This window comes from Epargyreus clarus, unplaced genomic scaffold (genome assembly GCF_041222505.1).
Source record: "Epargyreus clarus isolate Ecla_fem2 unplaced genomic scaffold, WU_Ecla_fem_2.2 ptg000004l, whole genome shotgun sequence".
Classification (NCBI taxonomy): Eukaryota; Metazoa; Arthropoda; class Insecta; order Lepidoptera; family Hesperiidae; genus Epargyreus; species Epargyreus clarus.
In genome coordinates this window covers 15,223,368-15,250,259 of record NW_027332212.1, presented here as the reverse complement: position 1 = coordinate 15,250,259, position 26,892 = coordinate 15,223,368, and the positions used below count along the sequence as shown (strand labels likewise).

The 26,892-nt window shown below is 36.0% G+C and overlaps 2 protein-coding genes across 3 annotated transcripts in view; both read right to left on the bottom strand.

Moving 5' to 3' along the window:
- Positions 1-1,853: 1,853 nt before the first annotated feature.
- Positions 1,854-12,781, bottom strand: Rbpn-5 (Rab GTPase-binding effector protein rabaptin-5). The gene is made up of 15 exons (XM_073093574.1): positions 12,564-12,781; positions 12,383-12,493; positions 10,525-10,662; positions 9,505-9,614; positions 7,303-7,389; positions 6,652-6,759; positions 6,516-6,561; positions 5,886-6,007; positions 5,142-5,374; positions 4,640-4,733; positions 4,216-4,391; positions 3,735-3,837; positions 3,346-3,462; positions 2,579-2,689; positions 1,854-2,227 (listed from the first exon to the last, which is right to left on the bottom strand). The coding sequence occupies exons 1-15, from the start codon at positions 12,607-12,609 to the stop codon at positions 2,060-2,062; spliced, it is 1,770 nt and encodes a 589-aa protein (XP_072949675.1). The 5' UTR covers positions 12,610-12,781; the 3' UTR covers positions 1,854-2,059.
- A 1,096-nt stretch (positions 12,782-13,877) lies between these two features.
- Positions 13,878-26,892, bottom strand: part of LOC140757670 (uncharacterized) — a 29,283-nt gene continuing 16,268 nt past the window's right edge. Inside the window, exons 2-4 of one of the 2 annotated variants that reach the window (XM_073093557.1) lie at positions 18,829-18,958; positions 15,090-15,231; positions 13,878-14,761 (exon numbers count right to left, since the gene is read on the bottom strand). In XM_073093557.1, coding sequence (XP_072949658.1) covers positions 14,439-14,761; positions 15,090-15,231; positions 18,829-18,958 — 595 coding nt within the window. In that variant the 3' untranslated portion in view covers positions 13,878-14,438. The remainder of the gene's footprint in view (positions 14,762-15,089; positions 15,232-18,828; positions 18,959-26,892) is intronic. The other variant, XM_073093556.1, reaches the window with a different exon arrangement.

Sequence of the window (26,892 nt, the reverse complement as noted above, 5' to 3'; positions counted from 1 at the left end):
ATGTTATCAGTAAATCATTATTATCACTCGACCACATGTGGTCAGTTAACAATTCCAATATTCTCGATTGAGACAAATCTTAATATATAGGCATATATATTTCAATGGTTAAATTTTGTTTGGTCCATATTTAAATATCAAAACTTGAAGAGAAACCAATATGGCTAAATATGTAAATTAATATCTGCAATGGTACATACGTAAAATATCAACAACGTAGACGATACGTATTACACAATATCCATAGGCGGCTATAACCACTTAGTTTTGTATTATTATCGTTTACATAAAAATATCTGAATACCAAAGTATACGCATTCAACTAGATTTCAGTTTATTATGATGTTGAAAATGTCTATTCATTAATTTGTACAATTGAAATAAATGCATTTATTCTTACTTTTTGCATGTTATATATTACGAAGAACTTGTTGCCATTCTGGATAAAATAATAATAAATTGATTTTTATAAATCAATAGATTGCACACATTAATTAAGTTTAAATTAATAACTATTAAAATATACCAACAAAACAGCGTCAACACACTGGAAGCTCATAAAAACTTAAATGATGGGTCAAATTTTCATTACAACATGAGACCATATAATATAGATTTATCGTACATAAAGTTCGAGTGGCACGCTGGTAAATATATATAAATAATCTATACCGTCCAACTGCGGATCTGGTTCCAGGCGACAACATCACTGTCACATCTATTTCTAGCTTATAGTAGCAGCGATGTCGTTCAGGTATATTGTTCCACCTTTTCGTTTCACATCAATGTATTTGTGATAGTCTTAAGATCTACATGTCCTGTCTGAGGTCGTAACCGACTACGGGCGACAGGGCGACACTTAACATCAAGTGGTTGCGTGGCCCTTCTTCCATCACAAGAAATACTGGTGTTTGTGTTGCGATGCTATCATTACACCTCATCATCATCCAGTTACCGACTTATTAAAATTCGTACTATCTACATAAGATACTAGATTAACAAAAACTATTTTTGTTCACATATTTACAATCACCACGACGCTCACTGCAGGGATGAGTTTTTGTTAAGACATAAGATTTTGTATAATCACAGGGATTGGTGTTACGAGCTCATCCTAGCAGCATCCGTCTTTCTCCATTTACAATAAAATTAAATAACAACTCTAATAACACTAATTACTTGCTCTTATATTACACTCGCATCTGAATATGGATTTATCTAATAAACATATCACTTTCTGATCGTTACAGCACCCAATAGGCATTAAAATATGGTCTTTGTGATATGAAAAATTAAAATTCTATCAAATACAAATACGTATGGTACGCAGATTTTCTGTTTTAACTGAAAAAAATAATAGGCGCGATTAATAGCAAGATCTAAAACTGATGATGTAGTGATAGATTAAATGTTATGTTACAAGATTTACAATATATTAAACTGATGGGCATCATTTCTGATCATATGATGAACACTGAATTTTATTACTTTTTACACGTTATTTAATACACATTTGGGAAGTATGTTTTTGGCGAAATAAAATTTATATTTTTATTTTAAATTAACAAAGCGTTCTTTATACTATCGTAGCTAAGTTACATCATACAATAATAGCACTTTAAATTGGCTTCAATCTCGCATTTATTTGGACTTTAAAGGGCGGCATCTTTTAATTGATATTGGTTGGCGCGTGATGGCATTTGTTTTCATTTATTTTTCATTAGTTTGCCGTCCTTTCACCGAGGTATGAGGTCTTTTTGCTATTTGATGTTAAAATCGAACATGGATATCACGTGACTGACATCACACTCGTGATGTCAGTCACGTGATATCCATGTTCGTTTTACAAAAACCTGTTGTAAAATTGTTATGACTTACGAATTTCTTTATTACTTTAGATTATGCTTCCCAATAATATTATTTATATTCTTATCCCTCGATAAAGGGCTGACCCCGGTCAATCGTAGCACAGGACTTTCAGGACGTATTATAACTTTTTGTACAATAGCATGATAGCGAGAGTGTCGTGGGAGCGGGGTGTGCGGGGTCGGGGTGGGGTTTAGTCGGGCGAGTGCGGCGGCGCGGTGCTGAAGTAGGGCGCGGTGTGCGGCTGCAGCAGCGTGCGGCACACGGAGCACACGCGCGCGGGCGCGCCGCGCGGCCCGCTCGGCACGCCGTGCGACACGCACGCCGCGCAGAAGATGCGCCCGCAGTGCCGGCAGTGCACCTGCAACACACAATCATGTTTTTTGTAGTTAGACTACTCTGGTTCTAACAGCCTCATATGGGAGTAGCAGACGAGCATGCAGTCCACTTGATTGTAAGTGGCTCCTGCCACCCATGGACATCTGTAATCGACCCCAGGTAAGATTAAATATTCCTACCTGTGGTCGCTCAAAAATGTGCCGCTACCCCTGAGGACTAAGCTGGTACGCCTCAAAAAAAGTATGTATCCCTAACTCTCCCTGATTATGGAGGTCCGACCACACAGAACGCGTAATTTAAGCACGACAGAGCGTTAATACAAAAGATACATGCATTATGCTGTTGACAATCATAAATTGTACTGAAGTCATACCTTTTTCTTGCTATTCTGCAGCGGCACGTGACACGTGGGGCATTCGTTGACGTCCTCGTCGTGCTGCCACCGCACCTCCGTGTCTGCTTCACGTATCCGCTGCAGTTGTACCTGAACATACATAATGATTTAAATAATGTGGTCATATGAAATAGAAATATACTTATATTAAGAATGAATTCTTGTTGACTTCCTTAAAACCCCTTTCTTAGCCGGAAAGAGCTATCTGTCTAATAAAAAGAGTGTATTGATACACATTAAATATTTTTAATGAATAGGAGTGTATATGATGACGTTATAAAACTAGATAGTAACATAGCGTTATACAGGGTGACTTTTTCAAATAGGCCTTCAGAGCATAATCCGAAACTATAAGGATTAGCGAAAAATGCACCCTCTATATTATTCCACTACTGATAGTTTTGCTTATAGGGATGAAATTTTGAAAATTTGAAAAATTCACCCTTATATATATATTTTTTACAATATAGGAGTAGCAGACGAGCAGTCCACCTGATGGTAAGTGGCTACTGCCTCGCATGGATATCTGTAATCAACCCCAGGTAGGATTAGATATTCCTACCTGAGGACGGCCACAGATGCGTCGCTACTCCTCAGGACTAAGTTGGAACGCCTTGAAAAAATATGTTTCCCTTACACACCCTTAGAACACAACAGCACTTAATACTGCTGTTATGAGGCAGAAATAGGTAAATAATAAAAAAACCACCACCTTCTACCACTTTCAAATGTGTTTTGAGTAGTACCTGCAGCGACTGCGAGAGGCGCACGAAGTCCTGCTGCACCTTCTCGCTGTTGTCGAGCTCCTGCTGCAGCACCAGCACGCGCGACCGCACCTCCGCCACCTCCGTCTGTAGCCGTTTCTGTACCATACACAATGATATTGAAATTTAATTTAATGTTCTTATTCAAAAATCACAATCTTATTTCTCGTAATAGAACAAAGTACAAGTGACGTAAACAAACCCTATGTTATGTAAATATGTAATTATGAACACAAAATTTAGCATGTCAATTTGGTTATGATATACCTTAATTATAGTTTTTATATTTTTTACCGTTACCACCAATACAATAACTCTAATGAAGCTGATCTTTTTCTTGGTATAGAATATCATATATGGATGTGACATACCTTATCTTCGAGTAGCTGCTCGATCATGTCATTGGAGTGTCGCAACTTGTCAGCTAGTTCCTTCATTTGCTCGTGTTCAGTCTGTAGCCTGTCCAAGTCTTCGCTGCAATTAATAATAAAAGCATTATTTTTTAAGAAACCGAAACCAACTTATGAAAATGTTCACTATTCAGATTTACAGACTTACAGATACACAGGAACACATAGGTATTTAAACTCAAATTTATATTTTATTGGTTCAATATGAGTACAAGAAATGAAATATTGTAATTACTTCTTTGAAATAAATAAACTTGAATTTTTAAGTTCACGTGGATACGTAACAATTGTAGAGTAAATTTTAACGCATTTCTTGGAATTGCGTTATAATAGAATGAGTCTCCAGAGTTAACCACCGCGCGCGCAGCGGCCAGCGCGGCGTCCTTGCGCAGCAGCAGCGCGGCGTGCGCGTGCGGCTGCGGCGGAGATGCCGGGCACGTACCTCTGCCGGGCGAGGTCGGCGCGCGCGGCGGCCAGCGCGGCGTCCTTGCGCAGCAGCAGCGCGGCGTGCGCTTGCAGCTGGGCGCGCACGTCCCGCTCGGCCGCGGCCGCGCGCTCGCCGCCCAGCCGCGCCGCGATCAGCGCCTCGCGCAGCTGCAGCGCCTGCACCTGCAGCTCCTGCACGACACACCACACACCATCATGTTACGTACATGGATGTATTTTCAATTGTGTCTTCTTTAAAAATCCTACTAGTCGGTTTTATCTACTTACCTAAATTTCATAATGACTGCTCCATTATATTAATGAGTTTTTATATATTTATTTCAATTAAGATATGAGAACAAATTTGTTTGTTCACTTTGTATGTTTGAAATATAAAATGAATTGATATTTTAAAATATTTTAATAGTTAAAAACCTTACTTCAACATTATCCGGTAAATTGATAATTTCATTCTGCATGTCCGCCGCTTTCTTGAGATATTCACCGATTAAATATGCATTGTCTTGTTCTAAACTGTAAATATAAAATATTACGTTTTTTTTAAGTTATATGACAACTTTTACAACTTGAGGGTTTAAATTTTATAGAGTAGAAAATTAATTAAAATAAATTGATGAATCGAATAGCCCTGGTAGGTAAAGTTGTGAATGCACATGCGTGTCGGAGTAGTCGTGATGTAACGAATGCAAACCCTGTTATTAAGGTACGATAATTTAGTATTTTTTAAGGTGAAGAAGGTAAGAAGGGTGTTCTTTCTTTGTTACTTTTGAGTTGAACTGATAAATATTCATCCATAATATTTAATTTGCTTTTAGTTCGCCAAATAAATTGAAATATTAGATATCCTTCGAATAGGAACTACAAAGCGCCTGGGAGTATTCGTAACGTGTAATGCATCACTCTCGACGTCCGCAGCGTTACCTGTCAAGTTTCTTCTGCAGCGTCTCCCTGTCGACGGTGAGCGTGGTGACGGTGAGCAGCGCGCGCTGCTCGGCCTGCTGCGCGGCGGCGGCGCGGGCGTTGAGGTCGTCGCGCGCGGCGGCCAGCTGCGCGGCCAGCTCGGCCAGGCGCGCCGCGCTCGCGCCGCGCTCCGCCTGCCACGCGCGCACCGTCTCGTCGTGCACCGTCTGCACGCCGTCCAGCTGCTCCGTCGCCTGGGGTCACGTAACCGTTAGTCGTCGCGATGCATGACGTCACACGTTATGATTTACTTGAGACGCGTGATATAATTTATTTGCATTTTATGAAAACCGAATTAATTATATGAAACGAAACGAACAAAATGTAAAACGTAATTATGGTAAGCACCTTGGTCTTTAATAAAAATATATGTTTTTAATTATTATTATTAAAGATAAATAATAAGTGTTTAAAGTGTAGAAAATAACCTGTCAAATTAATTTAAATTTATCAATATATGTGACCAATTCTAAATAGTATGCATTACTATAATGAAAAACATCATCAATTAAAACTGAACTAAACTTCAATTGCTGAATATGTATGTTAAAATATTTTAACTAAAACCTCAACGATTAGACATATAAAAAATCAATAAAAAAGATATAAATCTGTGACCCATTTTAAATAACATATTATAATTTACAATTTTACAATATTGCCATAATAACTACACGTATCCCTTAACAACTGTGAACCACGAACCATTCTGAGCGCGAGGTCGAGCCTGGCGGCCTTGTCCCTGGCGGCGTCGCCGCGCGCCTGCTCGCCCACCAGCTGCCGCTCGTAGTTCGCGCACATGTCGCACGCGCGACCGCTCTCCGCGGCTACACCACACAAACACACACGTATTATCATATTCACATACACCTCTACTCATATAGAAGTTTTAATAATTTAATTTATTAATTATTTGTGAAGAAAGTAGTATGTTATATTGCGTTTGTATGGGATGATTCAGCGAAAAAATCCCTTCATAAATTACAATAAATAAATAAAAGATACAACTTTAAGATATTTAAAAAAATATTAATTTAAAATATATTTCACTATAACATCGAAATATTTAAGAAAGTGATATATAATATACATTTGATTTGATGATTATTAAGTTACAATCAAACCTAATCTAAGCCATTAAAGATATTACAGAATTTAATTATACAATGCTATTAGTGAATTAATTATATCATATGAATGATAATTTATCAATAATTATAATTGCACCCATTGACCCCATGTATGTACACACTATAAAACTGCCGAGTACTTGTATGACTATCATGTTATTAAATTATTATATAAAATAATTGTATAGTTAAATGAACTGTTTACCTGTTTCTGTTTTGCTGTCGCCACTAGATCCCGATGCGTTTGCTTTCTGTGAATCACATCAGAAACACTTTAAAATTAATCGTTTATACATATAGCAATATTAACAAATGTATATCACAAAATATTATAGTCTTACCGCCTCCTGCAACTGTGCGTCCGTTTCTCGTAATTTGTTCTTTAACGCTGATATTTCCATTTCCAACGGCTGGATAATAGATCGTAGGAGCTCGCCATCATCGGTATTCTGTATATCAGTACATAGTAAGTAAAGTAAGACAAATAATGTATGTTCTTCTTACCTTATAGCAGTAGTATTTGAATATGTTTTAATCTATAGTGTGAGATAAAAATACGTAGGCAGCAGATAGCAAACTTTCAAGTTAATATCCATAGTTTTTTAAGATTCATAAAGTTTATAATGGACCATATTTTATCAATATGTAACATTAGCGTATCGGTCATGCTACTGTGCTGACATATAAAGTGAGTATTGATAGTAAGAATAATAAAAAATTAAAGAAATTAAAAAAAAAATAATACCACCAACTACTCGTGTATAGTCCGCGCCGAACTGCTAGTCCGCTCCGATTTTATAGAAAGTCACGTCGCTATATCAAATTGCAGATATTAGCGGGACGAAGACAGCGCGGGACCCCTCCCCCCGGAACCTTCAGATGCCCGCTCTTGCCCACGGGTACCTGTGCGCAACAACTTCAGAGCGGACTAAAAGTTTGGCGCGTGCTATACAAACTAAATGAATTAAATAAATAAGTAAAAGTGTGTGAACCTTCTTGGCGGGCTGTTCGGCCTCCGAGTCTGCGCCGAGCTTGCGCGCCAGCTGCCGCACGAACGCGGCCGGCGCCAGCGACAGCTCCTGCAGCCGCCACGCGCCACGCATTATACACACTACGCTACCACCACTCATCCACCACGAGACAACTTACACTTACTTAGACAATGTTTAAGAGTGTTTTTATGATTTTTTCTGATTATATTTTTTGTTTTAAATTCCTTTAATTTATTACGACCGTACGTTAAGTATTTTTTATACAATATTGGCGATTTGAATAGGTACTTTCATGGAAAAAGAATAGATTCTCGTTTACTACATTTTTTGTAACAGATAAGATTGTGATCTTACAATAACATTAAAAGCATAAAAATAGTAACCAGATACGTATTATGGTAAATATAACGGCAGTATAAATAAAATCAGTTTAGTTTAATTACAATTATTGAGTAACGTGTGTACTTGGTTCTACCGTGTACGTCCTAACAGTAAGGAGTGTGTCCGTGACAAATGCACGCGACGCCACGGTGTTATGTTAATTAGTTCCTGTCCGCGATAACTTAAGGCTGTCCACACGAAAATTATGTGACACATCTCTCTTTATAAAAACACCATGGCCATGTTTTGGGTAAATCCACATATTCATTACAGTAAATTGTTATAACATTTCGAACTGATATAAGATTATATATTATTTTATTTACAATATTCAAAGGACAATGTCCATGAAAGTATGGACCGCCGTCTAGAGTTGTATCAAATTGAAACTTTTTGTGGACGATGTATAATTAACCAAACATGGTAGTGTTTATTTTTTAGATCCAATATTTATTTTTTAGATCAATAATTATTTTTTAGATCAGCACCAGGGTTCTGAAGTTAGTTACGGAAATGTTACATAATCTCAAAATCGAAAATATCCGACGATAGATTGATGGTCGGTTTTAACTGATAGTAGGTACCTATAATGTAGTTCGATTAACATATTCCATTTAATTTTAAAGGTTATAGGTAAAAAAACCTAAAATAATCCTAAAAACCTAAAATAATGAATTCCGAGTATAAAATACCGCCATTTTAATTTTTAAGAACAACAATCAACATTTCGTCTTATTTTATCTGAAATGGAATCCCCTGTTCAAAGAAACTATTCTGATCGACAAACTATATAAAAAAATCAAAAAATAATTTTAATATTACTTTCATTTTGACGCATGAGAAAAATCATTAGTCAAAACACTAATAGATCTTATTGAATTCCGAGTATAAAATACCCCCTTTTTAATTTTTAAGAACAACAATCAACATTTCGTCTTATTTTATCTTAAATGTAATCCCCTGTTCAAAGAAACTATTCTGATCGACAAATTATGTAAAAAAATCAAAAAATAATTTTAATATTACTTTCATTTTGATGCATGAGAAAAATCAGTACCAAGAATGGGCATTCTCCTTTAAGTTAGTCAAACCAGTGGGTTTTTTGTTTATTTATCAGTATATAAATTTACTATTACTACTACTTATTGAAAACCATGTAAATTATTTAGCATGTAAAAAAACTATAAGACTCTGTAAATTATAGTAAATATATACCTTCTTTTTGTGTAATTTAAAAACATCCCTATGGTAAAGATTTTTGTTACAAATATTTTTCAATGAATGGTCTAAAATGTATACAAACATTCAAAATAAAACCAAAAAGTTACTTTGCCTAGTGTGTTTCTGCCTACGTAGATAAGGACTTTAGTAGATTAACTTTTACGTGACTATTTAACACGTAAGATAGTTACAAGAAGCATGTAGTGATAACGAACACCTGTAATATGGCAAGTGCTAAATAGGTAACTAAACTTTTTTTTAATTTGATGCGAATTTCCTACCTAAATTCAGTTATCTTGTAGGATGTAATTGGTTGGATTTGCATTTTTTTTTTAAACTTACACAACAGAAAAATAATAATATATCGTCTTGTGATGTTCACATGTTTTGCATATGACATGTTATTTTTTTGGGTAACAAATATCGCAGAGGCTAGTTAGAGGTTAGTTTCCGTGTACACATTTCAGAGACTTTTTTGTTCCTAATGTTAATTTTTTCACCAATCATTTTTAACAGGGGAGACAAAATCAACTTCCACCCCGAGCTGCAAGAATGCATGCTACATCACTGTCGTAACTATAATAAATGTTCCAAACCAACCGGTACCTGTTGCTGCTGTTTGAGCTGTGCGAGCTGCTGCTCCAGCTCCAGATTCTTGGCGAGCAGCCGCCGCACCTCCTCGGAGCCCGACGACGACGCCTCTACCGTTTCTGTAAGTTATATACCCAATACTTATAAAACCCATAGTCCCTGTCTTAAATATATGTAGATAGCCTTTAATATTTGAAAAGTTTTCTTTTCTATCTGTATAGGATTTTATTAAAATGGGAATTAAAAGTGACATTGAAAAAATATTAATTTTATATAAAAAAAATATTTTAGGGTCCTGTGTTAAAATAAAAAAACCATGCGCACGGACATGGTGGTACAGGGCGAACAACCTCATCATTAGGATTTGTGCCTCTTTGCGAATCTCGCAAGTAACACAAGGCTTCAGCTATTAAATTTAACCTTGGAGCGTACAATAACAAAGAAACTGAACAATACAATTCTTATGCATAAACAAATTATGTACACACCTTTTGTTCCCCACAAACATAATTGTAACATTATGATGAAGAATAATATGTGAAAAATACAAATAACCCATGGAATGGTATACACATTACTGCAAACATTTCGTTTTGCATACAGCTTATCAACAGTGTTAATTATGGAAACAGTTATCAACATTCAATACAGATTTGGTACTATCTATGGTACGGTATAAATATTATAATGAAGCCAATATTTTAAATTAATTAATGGGCCAGTCATAATGAGATATTTATTCTTTTTTTTAAATTAATAACAATGCTAATTCTATGTTGTTATAAGCAATACTGATTGGGAGTGAGGAGTAATATTCATATATAACTTCAATCAACATTTCTTCCCTGTAATCATATTATATTTTATACAACCACATAATATAACATTGGCTGTGTTTTGTAATATATAATCCACTTTACACAAGCAATGTCAGTGTACAGCTCTTTGTAAAAATAGACTATAGATGCATACAACCTTTTGAAGTTTGTGTCACAGTAATGTGTGGTGTTACCATATGCTATTACATACCACTAACTAATAGCTGCAAGCTCTGTATCTCTGACTTCTGGTTCTCACTGAGGGTCTGCAGCTGCTGCAGCTCGGCGCGAAGTCCCGCCACCTCTGACTGCAGCTGCTCTTGCTCTAGCACCATGCGGCGCATGTCCTCTGTTGAAGTAATAACTTACTTGAATAAAACTGTTAAAATAGGTATCTTGCATAGTGCTTTATTATTGGATCATACTGATATTGCCACCATGATTAATGATAAAAGTCATTTTTGAAGACGGTAGATTGTTTGATATTTGTCTCATCAAATACCTATTTCTGCCTTATAGAATCAGTTTAGGGATGTTGTTATTCATTTAGTCTTCATGGGTATTCAATGACACATTCATTTTGGATGAATTCCATCTTGTCTCCTCAGAGGAAGCATTGCAGCTGTGATCAATTTTACATCCCATATTCTATGCGGGGTTGGTTACAGATGCTTATGAGTGGCAGTGGCTACTTGGCACTTCATTACTTTTATTACATAAAAAGTATTAAAAGTAGCTTTAGATCAGCATATGGTTATAATCCTATTTGATATAAGCCCACACCAGAAATCCAAGCACACAAGTATGACAAGGGGAATAAGGAATGTGGTAAAAGGATTTTTTTCTCCATAATTCATATTCCTCTTGTTGAAGCCAACCATTTGCAACCCAATTCTATACATAAAGTATGGACAAAACTCTTCAAATCAATCAGTTAATATTATTAGTATTATATAACAATAGCAAATTCATTTAAATGCTATAAATGATAAGTAAAATACACTATGTACAGAAATTTGCCGTATGTCCTAAAACATGCAATCAAAAACACATTTACACATCTGTTATTTTGGTAAATGCGGCAAACTTATTTCTATGAAAACCAAACAGCCTACAAGTTGTATGCAATTTCTAGCTGAATCAGTACAACTGTTATTATCAATGGAAAAAATATGTGCAAGATTGATAAAAAATTGCTCACCAACTCAACTATACATAAAACTAAATGTTGAATATGACTAAATATTTAAAAAATGTAAAATTGCGACAAATTTAAAGTATCTTCACTATACAAAACTGATTATTTATATAAAGAAAAAGTAGTTAACCCTACCAATGAGAATATATCTACAAACAAGCTGTTTAAAACATCTGTTTTGGCACCAGCAGTGTCATATAGTAGTTAAACGCTTTCTACACTCACAGCCCCACACTAGGATTCCCTGTGTCGTGGGTGCCATGGACACACACATAGACAAACACACACACACCCAGACCCGGAAACAGAAATCTAAATTCATCATTTAGACATCTGTCTGGCCGGGGATCGAACCCGGGACCCTTTGCGCGTCAGACCGGTATGGTGGCCGCTCCGCCATGCGGGTCGTCGTTAACTGTATCAAAACTGCACATATCTGCTACCTTTATTAATTTATTGAAATAGTTAATTAATTATTGTTATTATATTATATGTCATCACCACAACCACTACATTATAGCAGTTAAAGACCTATTTCTTCAGTTATCTTAAGCATGCACATACCAAAATTACTAAACATGAAACAAGTTAGAATTCAGTCAGTCAGAATCAGTGATTAATTTACTTCTTTTGAACTCCATTCCCAAAATAGTATAAGAGAATTGAGCAACTAAGAAATTGGACACATTCAACTGACACTAAAATTCCAATAAGACATCATTCAATCATCAAGAAACATTTCCTCATTGCTCAATTTCCTAGACTGAGTTAGTGAAACATTCCACTAGCAGTAATGAGCAGCCTCCTAGCGCATGATGGTCACGACACAAACCAGCCGGCCCGAGCCTACGTCCGCTGAACATTTACGAACCTTCCTTCTGTAAAAATAGCTCTTTCATTTTGGCTCTCTGCGCGTTAAACTCCGACTCCAGGTCGCGGCGCGCGCGCTCGGGCGAGCCGCCGCCCTCGCGCCCGCCCTCCACTTGAAACAGAAACACTTCTCAACTTCCTGCAGGCGTTACATCAAAACGAACACCAGCGCAACAACACACCTTTACTGACGGCCGCTTCGTTTGACATCGTGGATGCCTCCTCCATCGCAACCTCAATCTAATGTGATCACACTGTTACTATAACTGCATTTACACACTTTTTATCATGATTTTGGTAATTTTACTGTTGACTCATAATAAAACAAGCAATTGAACAAATTTCGAAGGCACAACGAAGATTAGTTGACGTTTTCACGTTTTCAGACGTCTAATTGACAGCACAGATAACAAAATAATTTATATCATATTGACAAACCACACAGATTAAATGTAGTGGATATATGTCACGAACATTGGATGCTAGGTTTTTGTCTACATTATTTTTAATGCTACATCCGCAAATGCGTGGACAAGTGTTTGACTTGGTTTTTGTACTAAATTATATCAATTGCCGCGATCGCACACTTAGCGTTTGCAACAAAATAAACGCATACGCGGCATATGAGAGACCGGTGGGTATATAGTCCCATCTTGCTCTTGCTTGCAACAAACTGCATACATCTACAATCATTTGACTTGGTCGAAAACTGTTTATATCGCAAACCTATATATTGTCCGCGCCTAACCGCTATTCCGCTCTGAAGTTGTTGCGAGCAGGTGTAGTCATACAATTTGCTATGGCGACGCCATATTTCTATATTCAGAGCGGACTAGTAGTTTTACGTGGACTATACACACACACGAGCGTACGGTTGCCGCAAAGAAATTTAATTTTACTGGGTCCATACCTACTTATTGAAATATCAGTGATTAATATTTATTTATATATCAGTGCCTTATACATAGATTATGGCCTTTGTATTTATTTTGCACGCACCGTGCCGTATTTAAGACATGAAGCAGGTTACTATACTCTTTGCATAAAGTGATCTGTTATCTTTAATTAATGTTTGAAACATACACTATTTCACATAGTTTTTTTGTGCTTCCATTATAGTCCGCGCAAAGCTGATAGTCCGGTCTGAATATAGAAATGAATCGATTACACCTGCTCGTAACAACTTTAGAACAGACTAGCAGTTTGGCGGGGACTATACTTGCTTACTTGGTAATCCACTACTAACGTATTGTAAATAGTTATTACATTTAATTAAAATATAATTTATGTTCTTTTTTACTAATCGAATATACTGTAAAATATTATTTGAATTTTCGATATTTGCATATTTCATTATTAATGCAGTATGTTAAGCATGTATTTTACCATGAACCTATTATCGTTTTTTGTGTCGTGGAGATAACACATACTAATTCCAGCATACAAAAGCTCAGACCTTGACCCTCGGTCAATCATAGGAAAATAAAAGTCAGTAATTATCAAAATCACCTTTTTATTAAAATAAATAGATTTATTTGGTATAATTATTTAACAACCAAGTACACGAATTACTGCACAGATGGCAATGTGGACTGCGATCTGCGATTTTTATTGGAGTTAGAATGTATTGTAATTACGGATTTAAACGTCCGTGAGTCAAATTATGTAGAAAATACAAATTTAATTTGTATTTAAATGTACGTAATAAAAACTTAAATCAGATCAATAAATAATTATCTTAGTGTAAATTACATTTGACTAATCTTTTTATGATCATTTGTTATTCAGCGCCATCGTCTAAATATATAGTAATACATATTTAAATTAGGACATCTCAAGGCACAGACATATCACAGGTTTTACATCTAATTTTAATTTATTAAAATATTTGTAACTATAAAATTATTTACACTTATCCCGTCACATAGCTACATAAGTCATAAAATCATAAACCTAAATGCAATTAATTTACAGCATACAATTTATTTTTCTGTGCGATCTAACTAGATGGCGCTGTTACAAATGTGAATAATTCAGCTACTCATCACAAGATGTCGCTAGAAGCCCGGTTTAGCATCCCTAAACTGCCTGCCTGAAGGTTGATCTTCTAAGCATGGAACCTGCACCAAATTAAAATAAATATGACCCATGAGGTGTGAAGCGGAGGTATTTGTGGCCTTGAGACAGTCAAACAGCATGTCGTCGCATTTGCAATGCGACTTGCTGTAGAGAGAATTGTTTGTGAGATTGTATCTTCGCGTGAAGGCCCTAACTTTCGTCGGACAGAGATCATGCGTGCGGCAGCAGCGGTCCAGCGACCGGTCGGCGCCGAGGTCGTGGTAGTCTGCTGCTATGTCACCAGTACCACACCATTTTGTACCTGTGAAAAAAATTTGATTAAATTTGAAATCATCAAGTGTTATAGTATTAAAGTATAGGTACTTGTTGTAATGTAAACACATTATATTTTATAGAAAACGGTTATATGTATTTCAAAATGTCATTGAAACACCTACGAAAATATCACCTCCAACACGCTATAATTAATTATACCAATTTTTTTTAATCTTCGATATTCATCCCAATTATTTGTTTGTCCGTTGATATACCTATCCAATACATTTGAAACTTTCGACATTTTGGCTCAGTGTGTGGCTGAACTGACGGTATTCGGCAAAATTACTATATGTGACATCTGTAATACAAACCGGGAATGATTCCCTGCAGCAGCGAGAGCGGGCTGCCGCCCAGCAGGCCGGCGTGGGCGCCGCCCGCCCGCAGCCGCGCCTGCGCCGCGCCGCGCTCCCGCCAGCCGCCCTCCCGCCGCTCCTCGCGCTCCACGCCCTCCACCTGCAATGAGTTGCACTAATGTTATTATATGCGCATGTATAAACAATTACAAATGAAACCGCTACAATTAGCAGTCATAAATAAATCATCAGGGCATATGAGTGTGCCTTAATAAATAACGAGGGTAGTTCGGTATATTTACTCGTATACTTATATATGTATACGGTACTAGTAGTTGGTATTTGGTAATATGATTAAATGATATTTTTCTTGCATATTTTAAATAACTACATTAAATATTCGTACGGGGTGTGAAGTAACCTATTTAAGGTAAGGTAGAGATATACCTACTTGTACCTTCTTGGAAATATATTAAAAAAATATTTTTTACTTAAAATTATGTATATAATAACTACACTGCCACGAACCTGATTAGCGTAAACCATGGTGTTAGACCTATCTAGATTGTTCGTTTTACACAACAAGGTAGTTAAAAAATTAATTATATAATACGTTATAAAACGTGTGTATTTCATTCTTACATAATATAGCCTAAACTTTAATTTTTATTTATTAAATATTATAAAAATATAGAGAGGAAGGCCGAACAGCCAAGCACACTCCATTTTGAAAGTGTGCCAAGAAAGTTAGCAAGTTTGTCTTAACTAGATAAGACAGAGGCTCCCGGTTACACAACCACCTCACGTACCTATAATAAATAATTTCACTCTAAAATTCCCCCAACTCAATAAGTTACCACTGTTGCCAGCGCGTTTGAAACAATATTTTTAACAAGAATTTATTTTTTATTGTACGAGTAAACATGAGGACAATTTTATGTTAATAAGATAAAATCGTTTAATATGCCAAAGGTATCGGCGAATTTAATTTCTAATGCCTTTCTCATGTCCATATTTCTGTAAAATTCGACAATAAGAACTTACTTAAGTTAATAAGTGAAGTAAGAAAAGAGAGTATTTAATTATTTTTATCTAAAAAGTGATAAAAAGGTTCAAACATTAAAATTTACTTTTACACGAGTCTAACTTAGATAAACATTATTCGTAAATACTACATACTAGCTATAATATAATTTTGTAAGCTACACATTCCACTTAATTATGTATGTGGTAGAAAAAGTTGGTACCGTCTTCATCTATACATTACAGTACGTCGTTCCGCCAACGACAAATAGATTTAAATGACTTTCTCTATTACTGTAAAACAACACTTTGCTTTCTAAGTTAGTGACTTCTTACTACCCCACTAAGACAAAGTGAGTAGAACTCTTAAAATTTTGAACAAATACGCACGTAAGGATACCGATTTAGGTCGGTAGGTATATACTCAAATATTACTTTTTCATAATTAGGACTGCCAAGAAATTCAAGGATTACATAATAAGGCTTCTTGAATTAACACTTCAGGTATTGATTTAAATAATTAAAGCGACCCTACATGTATTTATTAATTTACTACTTATCTACTAACTACTTAGTAGTACGTAAGCAAGCATTTATATAAAATCGAATTTAGCGTAATAACGAGCTTAGCTTACCTAACAAATATGAAAATTGGTCTGTCATCAACATACGATAGTTATCATACTAAGTAAGATATAGACAATATTGGCTACTCGTGTGCGATACAATGTAGGTCCGGAATCCAATGTTTATTAAATTGGGTAAGGCAGTGTTTTTATAGCCTTTACTTACATAATATTCAAACGATACTACCAAAGATAACGTTTAATATACCTAATGGTCTTGGCAGTATTATGGAAATATTTCCAGTCAGACTCTGATAATCTCAGTATCCATGATTCACGAGTCGTTGTGGCATCGAATTTACTTGTCATAAAGTCGAGGAAGCTATCAATTGCCGACCTAGGCTCACAATAAGGCTGCCAGCCACAAAAGACCTAAGAGGAAACCTAAATAGTCCCACACTACTCTAGGTAGTCTGTATGAACAAATATCGACTAGGTTATAGGCACATAGGTAAATAACATTTTAGTTTTCCTATGATTTCAAAATAAGTACAAATTCCTAAATTATGCTTTTATTTGATTTTATAATTCTGTACTCTGTTCGCACAGTCATATTCTTAACTACAAGACCGTTTTGAATCTCTTGTTTATACAGTTTTGTTTTGTTGATACTGAAAGTTAGTACATTTTTGCGTTAAAGTTTTTAAACTACAACCATTGCAAGTCGATTTATTTATTGTTCTGTGGCACTGATTCCAATGTGGCAATTCTAAATCAAAGACGAACTCATTCACACAGTCGACAAACGCGTGTATCAATCATGTAAATGTGATCTTATGTATGCCACTTCCTTCGGAATAATTTGCATGGAAAACTACTGCAATGAAACTTATACTTTAAGCGCAAAAGACAAATAATATTACCATTAAAGGTGGTATATTATTCCTGATGGGTGACGACGACTGTGGCCGACCCCAGGTGGGAATCTGATCTTATGTGAGGTTGATTGCAGTAAGACTACCATGAGTTTACAAAAGTATTACTCGCTAGCGACTGCGTAAAATAAATGTATGAAAAATTGTACAGCGCCTCTGGTGGTTACTCGTAGAACTAAAATCCGTAGTGACTCGTAGAACTAAAATACGTAAAAAACCTATCGAAATCAAATCGCTAGCGAATGTCATTATGATCTATTGCCATACAAATTCGGTCCCATGAGTCATTAATTTGACAGACGTTGTCAAGAAATACCGTAACGATAGTAGTTATGTTATTCACTAGCAAAATGACAATAGTTTTCTATTTACCATTTCTATAGTGGCGTTTCTATGCCAACTCGTGGTAATGCTACAGACATTCATCGGCGACACTAGCCACTTTAGTTCTATTTAAATATACGAGTATACCATATGCCGTATTAAGTAGCATCAAAGCAGATGTAACCCATAATTTCGACCTTCCTCTCTTCATTCAAAGAATGCCTAGCAGTGGAATAATATGCCTATAAGTTGCGAAGGCTATCTGTCAATACAAACACTAAGATCGTATGCAAGCTGTTCAAGTGCACCGTATTCATGATTTTGACCTGTGTTACAATCCTACGCAAACAATTGTTTTTATAATTACTTTAAGGGCCTGCTAACAGAAAATGATTTGTACCTAAATAGAGCTAGAAAAAACACGATTTCAAAGTACCAATGGAGCTCCTAGGCTGTACACAACATCATAAAATAAGTAACACCTGATGCTATCAAATTCACACAATGCTGTGTTTGGATGTCTGAGGAACTAACTTGGAAACTCTAAGTATTTTTTTCAAACAAGTACAAATCACTTTGAACGGTAGGGGCACACTGCAGAACACAAAGCACGTACATGTACCTATATATAAAACAATATGAAATGGACATTTCTACAATGCCTATTTATTTTCATTGCAGAAGCCCTATAAGTTAGATACTTAAGTTAATCTTTGTGTAGTTTGAAAGGCTATGTGCATTAAACATAGCTTTTCAAACTTAATATTTCCACTTAGTCTTTTAATATTAACCTAAATCTTTAACACACCATATTAACACAAACATAAAAGTGCTTGATTTATCCGGTTCGAAGGACCAGTTATGAGCCTTCGAGCCGGATGTATAAAAAGTAGTGCAGTTGGTTAGTACCTGGTCACGGAGGCGTGATGTTACCTGCTGGCACTGGCCCATGAGCTTGATCATCTGGGGGAAGGTGACGCCCAGCGGCCGGTTGATGCGGCTCAGTTGCCGGACCAGCCGGCTTGTGTCGTCCTCATCACTGGAAAGATAAGGTAAGTTAGTTAGTACTTACAGTAATGTGATCCTTCTTCTGAATTTGATTCATAACAAATTATTTATCGGGAAGACACACAATCTATCTTATAACTTTTAAAGCTATGTAAGAGAGAAATGTACATAAAGGTGTATTTAAATGCATGAAATAAAAAATGCAATAAAATAATTGTATTTTTTAAGAACAACAATTGACCGTTTTTGTTTGAAATTGCATATTAAATGAGTAGTTTTATTTTTTAAGTAATTAATTTATCAGCTGATCATTTTATTTTGTAGGTTTAAGTGGACAACGATGTGATTTTGGGACCTTCAAAGAGCTTTACTTGTCCGCGTAATTCTCAATAGGGTAAGTCTCCCGGTTGTCCCGATGGAATGAATATTATTTAACAATGAGAATACTTAATTAATCGATTATTACACATTGAAGGTCCTGTGGTATTATAAGAGAACGTTGTGCATATCAAGCATCAATAACGTATGACTTTGAGTAACGTACGGCGTTGGAAGTACATAGTTGTAACATTCCGAGCAGTTGAGCTAAGTGTATACACACGGCAACAATAGATCAATAAGTGTGTCGAGTGTTGCTGCTGGCTTATAGCTGCCACTTCCTAGTATTCATCCTTATGGCAGACAAAATGATAAGAGGTTTGTTTTCTACGTTTCTTGTATTACGTGTCTGCCTTTTAATATAAGTTTTAGGGCTGCTGCTGTCTGGTTTGAAGGGTGTGGTAATACTGGTAAAGGAGACATAGCTATATTCTGAGGCGTTCCAGCTTAGTCATCGGAGGTGGCGGCGCATCTGTGGCCGAAGTTGATTACAGATGCCCATGGGCGGCAGTAATCACTTACCATCAGGTGGACTGCCTGCTTCTCTGCTAATCCTATTTTAAAAAAATGTGGACTGCTCGTTCGCTACTTGCATATATTGCCTATTTATTGAAAACCTGTAACTACAGCACATGCACTTTTCACAGTGGTGTAATATGCTGTGTCTACCACCTTGCTTGCTGCTATGGCCTTCATGCGATAGCAATTGCGTACACGAAGGTGGTACATGAAGGTGGTAGAACCCTTTGTGGTTCGACTCCGGCGGCACCACCGCCACACCTATTTCTGCCTAATAACAGCAGTGTTCGGCGCTGCTGTGTTCCGGTTTGAAGGGTGTGGTAAGAGAGACAGACTTTTCCGAGGCGTTCCAGCTTAGTCCTCAAGGGTAGCGGCGCATCTGTGGCCGACCTCAGGTAGGAATATTTAATCATATCTGGGATTGATTACAGATGTCCATGGGCGGCAGTAGCCACTTACCATCACGTGGACTGCATGCTCGTCTGCTACTCTTATATAATAATAAACAAAAAAAGATAACACGATCAAATTAATTGTAATAGAGCACACAATTAAATGTTTCAGTTAAATATTTCAGTTAAATGTATTGAATCACTGCTACTTAGTGTAAGTGCATTCAGTGTACTTTAGTACTCGTACATTCATTGTGCTATGTACAGCCATATAATCATTAGTGACGTATCATATCGATCAAATGATAGCGATTACGATATGACACACCAGAACTGATTGCCCTATTATCGTCCTGGGCCCAGTGACCTACATAACAGCTGACAAGGTCGCAGCGTTACGTAACATGTGATCTTCAGTTCTCTATCTGACCATCCGGACAAAGTGTTGTACTGTATAGATGTAGTACTAAATCCATCTGAAAAGTTCGCATGAATTATTTCATTACAACTAGTACTTAGATTGATAAGTAAGAGATTCTTCCCGCGACGTAGTGTAATTAAACTTTTCTTTTTGACGATCAATAAATTCATTTAAAGAAGCAACACGGAAGTAGACACTGCGCAGAGCGTTTCGAGTTCAAACCCAGATATCTGAATTTTAAATCAATTTTGTATTAATTGATATCAATTATCCACATAACACAAAGAATTCTAATTTGGGAGAATGAGTGTAGAAAGCGTCCGCATAATGACAAAATATATCGCAGTATAAGACAAAACTGCATGCATAACAAACAGCATACCACTAGTTTATCCAACGCTTAACTGTCTACAGGGCTCCATGACCCATAAAGCTGGCATCAGAAGGTCAGTAAAGCGTTAGGTAATGGGCGTTGACCTCCGGCGCATCACTTTCTCCTCTCCCTGCGGTGGAACGGGTTCTCTAGGCACGAGCGCTTGTATGCAACTTATTAGAAGTAGCTGGAGGAGATATATTTAAAAAAATGATCCTGACTGGGTATTCCTACACCTGTCTGTTTACAAGATCCCAAAAGAATAAGTACTACAAAATAAGACGAATATAGGTCAGATACACAGTATATTATGGGGTTTGCTAATTTAGTCATCTAGTCCTCAAGGGTTGCAATGCTTTTGTGGCTGACTTTAGCTAAGACTCAAATTCAAGCAATTAATTATTTTATATTGAACAGAGTGTTTATTATTAATTACGCAGTAAATTCAAACGAGAATTATGCTAATACCTAATTAACGACACTAAGAATTAAGTAAAAACATACTCTTATTTGGTTTTGCACTAATTACACTAGATTAATTAAAATTCCATACAGTACATTGTAATTTAATGAAGTATATCAAATCGTGTATAAGCAATTGAACATTATTAACCTCCTTAATCTTTGTAGATAACCTCGGTTTATTTATAAAGGTGAGATATTGTACCTGCTTGCAGTTTTATACGTAGAAGTTTAATTAACAAAGTTTTTAGATTCTACCACTTCATTTGATAAATAGAAAGTTAGTTTCATCGTGTTCTACTCATAACAATATTCAAGGCTATCAAGAGCACTAATTACCAACGTGTAATTCAGTTTTCTAGTAAGTAATTACATATGAAAACATCGGCATTTCATAAGATGTTTCGTGCGCATATGTTGCCAATTTATTTTATGCATAAATATTGGCATATGTGACCTATAATGGAAATAACATGTTGAATGAGCAGTTTAAAACCAGTTTGGAGTATGAGGTATGAGCGAGTTGCCGAGTCGCCAGTCGCCATGCCTCAGCGGCCACACAAGGAAGTGCTACTTCCGGACCGAGGAAAAACAGTTGAAAGTTTTGACAAGACACACGCTTGCTAGTAGCTGATCGGATATTGGTGAATCTGAATTATATATTTTTTTCATCATGCTATAAGAATCTTAGCGGATTTTCTCCTTTTTAAATATTAAATAGGTCAATTTAGATACATTTATACATTATGTCAGAACCAGGTGTGGATGTGTTTCTTCTCCTCCTCCTCAACGATTTCACCAATTGAGTTATATTTTTTGTAATTATGGAAACCTGAATGAAGCATTCATATGATATTTGGATTGGATCCGCGAAGTGGTGGGTAGTCATCTTGAATTTTCTGGTATTTATGATTTTTTTTGTAAATTTTGAAATTTGAAAAAAGAAACTGCTGTATAATTAATTGATGAAAACAAATCGATTCGAAACAATGAATCTTTGGTATATACTAGACATTTCTAAGATCGGAATAATAGTGCGATCGGTTTCTAAAAATATAGCACTTATATTAATTGCTTTTAATCGATATTAATATACAAACACCGGTGTGATATGTAGTTCAGTAGGTTACTAGTATTGCCGCGTCTCACACACGGTGGTAATTTGTGTTTAGCCACTTAGCAGACCAATTGACAACGAACTGCTGTTTTAAAAAGTGGATCACGTTTACATTGTAAGGGAAATTATGCACAAGTAGAAAACGAGCATGAAGTTCATCTGATGGTGAAAGGGTTATTGCCACCTACGAACATTACTAAGTAATCAAATAAATCAGAACCCTCCAATCAATCCAAACCAGAACCTCAAATCCGAACTTAGAAGATAATATCTTAGATTTGTGGCTCTTTTAAATTGTTTACGTGAGGACATACTTGGAAGCCTTCAAAAATGTATGCCTTTTTACTACATACATGAGAAATAGGTAGGTATGTGGCATCATCTGGGTTGAACCACAAAGCGTTCTACTTTACTAGCTTTAACTGCTCACATAATAGAAGAATTTTATATAGGTAATTACTTAACACCTTTTAAACTGAATTATTATTGCTCACGCCATTGCTGACACACACACACACGATTATTAATGTAATTGATTCATATGAGTAGAGAAGGGAAACCTTCCAAAACGAAAAGGGTTTATTTTATTTTATTTCATAAAAAAATAACAAATAAAATTTAAGTATCCAGTAATTTATCAAATTGAATAATGATGATTCAATGTACGTGAACGAAAAGTTTTACGCCCGCAGAAGTTTTAAGTTAATCAATTAATCTCTTGGAAACTGCGAAACTCTTGCAAATCTATCAGTTGTTCCAGATAAGATTGTCGGAGTTTCAAAGTGTTGGCACAAAGACAATTTTTCAAGGTGTTACGTTGTTCTCTTATGTAAGTGAAGTAAAATGTTATAAAGGAAGCGGTTATACGTATTTAATACTTCAGACAAAATAATAAAGTTTGAGGGCTGGGTGATCCTACTGGCCACACCCACGTGCAAACGTCCAAACCGCCCTTTTTTCATTAAATATGTATGGAAATCTACTTATAAAACATTTGGAAGTTTTCTCAATTCCGGGAAAAGTAAGGCAGGTGGTATAGTTTAGTTCCTAAAGTAGGGAGTGGCGATGCGCCGGCGCGTGGCGAGACGCGAGGAAATACGACACGGCCTTTAGAAAGTATACTTTGTTAGTTTCTACTTAATTACGTGCAATTTGTTCACATCCAACCTTTATGTAGCTACAACTAAGCAGATTAGATTTTCATCGTAAGATTGATAAGAAAAGTGACTTTTTCTGTCACTTATCTGATAAAATTATAATTAAGTTAACTTATGGTTAAGCCATGACGGATCATAGCAAATTTTATTGACTAAGTTAGAAACAAAACATGCATAGGGTTCTGAATATGATAAAGAAATATTGTAACGATCAATTAACAAAACACTGAGAATGCAAAAAACCTAGAAAGTGTCCAATCATTTATTGTATGCATTACAAAAAAAACTGATCACTCACGTATTCTACCTACATGGCAATGGGTGTCAAAATGTAAAGTATTATTGCTATCATGTCTAAAACTAATTATGTAACCAAGCAGCGTACGATGTTTAGATTTAGCAAGTGCAGGCTCGTTGACCCAGCATCCTTGTGCCCGTTGTTGTCGTGTTGTGCCTTTCACAACAGCACCGGTCAAAGTTTGCGGTCAAACGACAGAAAAACATTTTCTTAACTGCAGCTATGTAAATCGTTTACATAATTAACCATAACCTTAACTTACAAGTCTTAGAAACTTTCGGATTGTTTTATTTTTAATAATTATAAATTCATGGTCTTGAATTAGGTACTTATAATCAACAGATTATTGTCCACTAGCTGACTGATAGCACACATAGATAGAGAGGAGACTTCCTCTGGAAATGAAGAAATTTAAGATAAATCTAAAAATCCTGTCGATAGTACGAGAGTTGGTTTCTTCTTCGTTAAAGCAAGTCTTTGCACATTTAATACACGCATATGTTTTAGAGAGGCAGTTTTATACGCTGGATAAATAGCATAAGAAATTGCAATACTTTATATTACAGAGTTTTTGCTGTATTTATAATTTAGATTGGACATTTTAAATGCTATTTCAGGAAAAAATCATCGTTATCTTTATTCTATGTCTTGCTAAGGTTTATAAGCATTGGTGTAGAATTACTCAAATATCGCTATATTTATGCAAACTTTTTAAATAACTTACATTAAGTACTTAAAAATCTGAAAACCTACATTCATGAGTTGAATTTTACATGATTTTTATTATAGCAGCTACTGAACTAAATATAAATTAAATACATGTAGCAGCAAATTTCGGCACCCTTTCAATCAATCCCGATCAAAATACAATGTAAGCGTTTACAAATGCCTTTGAAATCTTTTAAAGTTATCGCAGACCAAAAGGAAACACCAAATGGGTGCATTATTTTAGGTACAACTAAATACATTGTGAAAATTTGAACTGTCTACCTATTACGGTTCAATAGATAAAGCGAAAAACGTCGAGTAATAGCGGCTCATTGAAGGGCGACCCCCATTTTCAACTTCTTTTTATTTTTAGTATTTGTTGTTATAGCGGCCACCAGTATCCATCCTCTCTAAAAAAATCAAGTGTATATCTATATACACTTCCAGAGATAGAGCCCTGTGACAGACGGACAGACAGCGAAGTCTTAGTAATAGGGTTCCGTTTTTACTCTTTGGGTACGGAACCCTAAAAACTGTCTTCAAGTAGCCACATGCAGGTGGACTGCATACTCTTATGCTGATTCCATTCTAATAAACGTTTGCTACATTTTTCCATTCATACATCAAAGTCACGTTTATGAAGATATTGTGTGTCCATCAGCACTGTCCGGTTGACGTTCACGTGCACCCGGCGAACATCGTAATGGGCACATTCGCAAGAGCAATTTTGTGATCGAGTTATGCAATATGGGTTCAAGGGGATAACATTTTATATTACCTCGTTTTTTAAATATGGCCATTAGTATGTTTTGGATGTTGATATTTTTTATTATTTATCAATATGTCTTACTGTGCGCTAAGGGTAAGTTTTAAACATTATAGTGTGCTAAAAGTTGTATTGCTAAAAATAAGTTAAAGTTCATACGTTCAGAAAATTATTTATTTTTATTCCAACTTATAAACAAACACGTAAGTCATCATCATCATCATCAACAACCCATTACTGTCCCACTGCTGGGCACGGGTGTCCTCTCAGAGTGAGAAGGATTAGGCCATAGTCCACCGCGCTAGCACTAATACGCACTTGGTATTGGTAGACTTTGAGATTTGATTTGATTTGACCTTTGAGATTCTTTTTATAAATCTCTTAGGTATGGAGGTTTCCTCACGATGTTTTCCTTCACCGTTTAGCAAGTGATACTTAATTTCTAATACGCACATAACTTTGAAAAATCAGAAGTGCATGCCTGGGATTTGAACCTCGGACCATTGGATCGAGAGGCCGAGTTTCTTAACCACTGGGGTATCACTGCTTTTTTTGGTAAATTATTACTTAATAACACGTAAGTAAATATTGCTAATCGTTACGAAAATAAACAGGTATAGAAAGTTTGTTTTTATTTACGACTAAGAATACGTGTACCTAATTTTTAACTCCCGTGCTTAAATATATTATACACGCATCCGCTTTGCAATGCATAATGCTTTGAACAGATTTCTGCAATCTCCGTATTAATTAAATTGTTTATCTCAAATTGAGGCTAAATCGGTGGCAGCTTAAAACGCTACTTTCGCCAAAATATACCGAAAAATCCGGTTTAAACAAACATAAGACCGCGTAACGTGAGTCAATAGCTTGGAGCTTGTTGCATAATGCGCGCGCGCAGATTGCGATGCGGCAATTTGTTCAATGATCCAATCAGTGACGAGCGCCCCCTCGCGCCTTCCCCGGACCTGACACTTCTAGAATGGGATGCTCTACAAATAGAGATTTATTCAATATTTCCTTACTATAAGTTAAGGATACCAATCAAGAATTAACCAATTAACACGGTAATTTCACATTTTTAATTGGCATAAATTGTTTAATGTGTCACAAACACTATCAGTCACTGTCAGAAAGTGACTATAGGAAAGGAGGGTCCCTTTCTATGGAGACTACACACAGAATAATCTATAAGTAAATTGTAGCCATATAATAATGATAACTTACATAACATAATAACAGGTTTCATTGTAAATTAGCGATCATATTGACCACGACGAAGTGGTGTTGGTGTGAAACTATTGGTCCTGCAACATCAATATCGTATTAAACTATTATAAGTGGTATATTAAAGTGCTGTAGTTTCTACAAAAT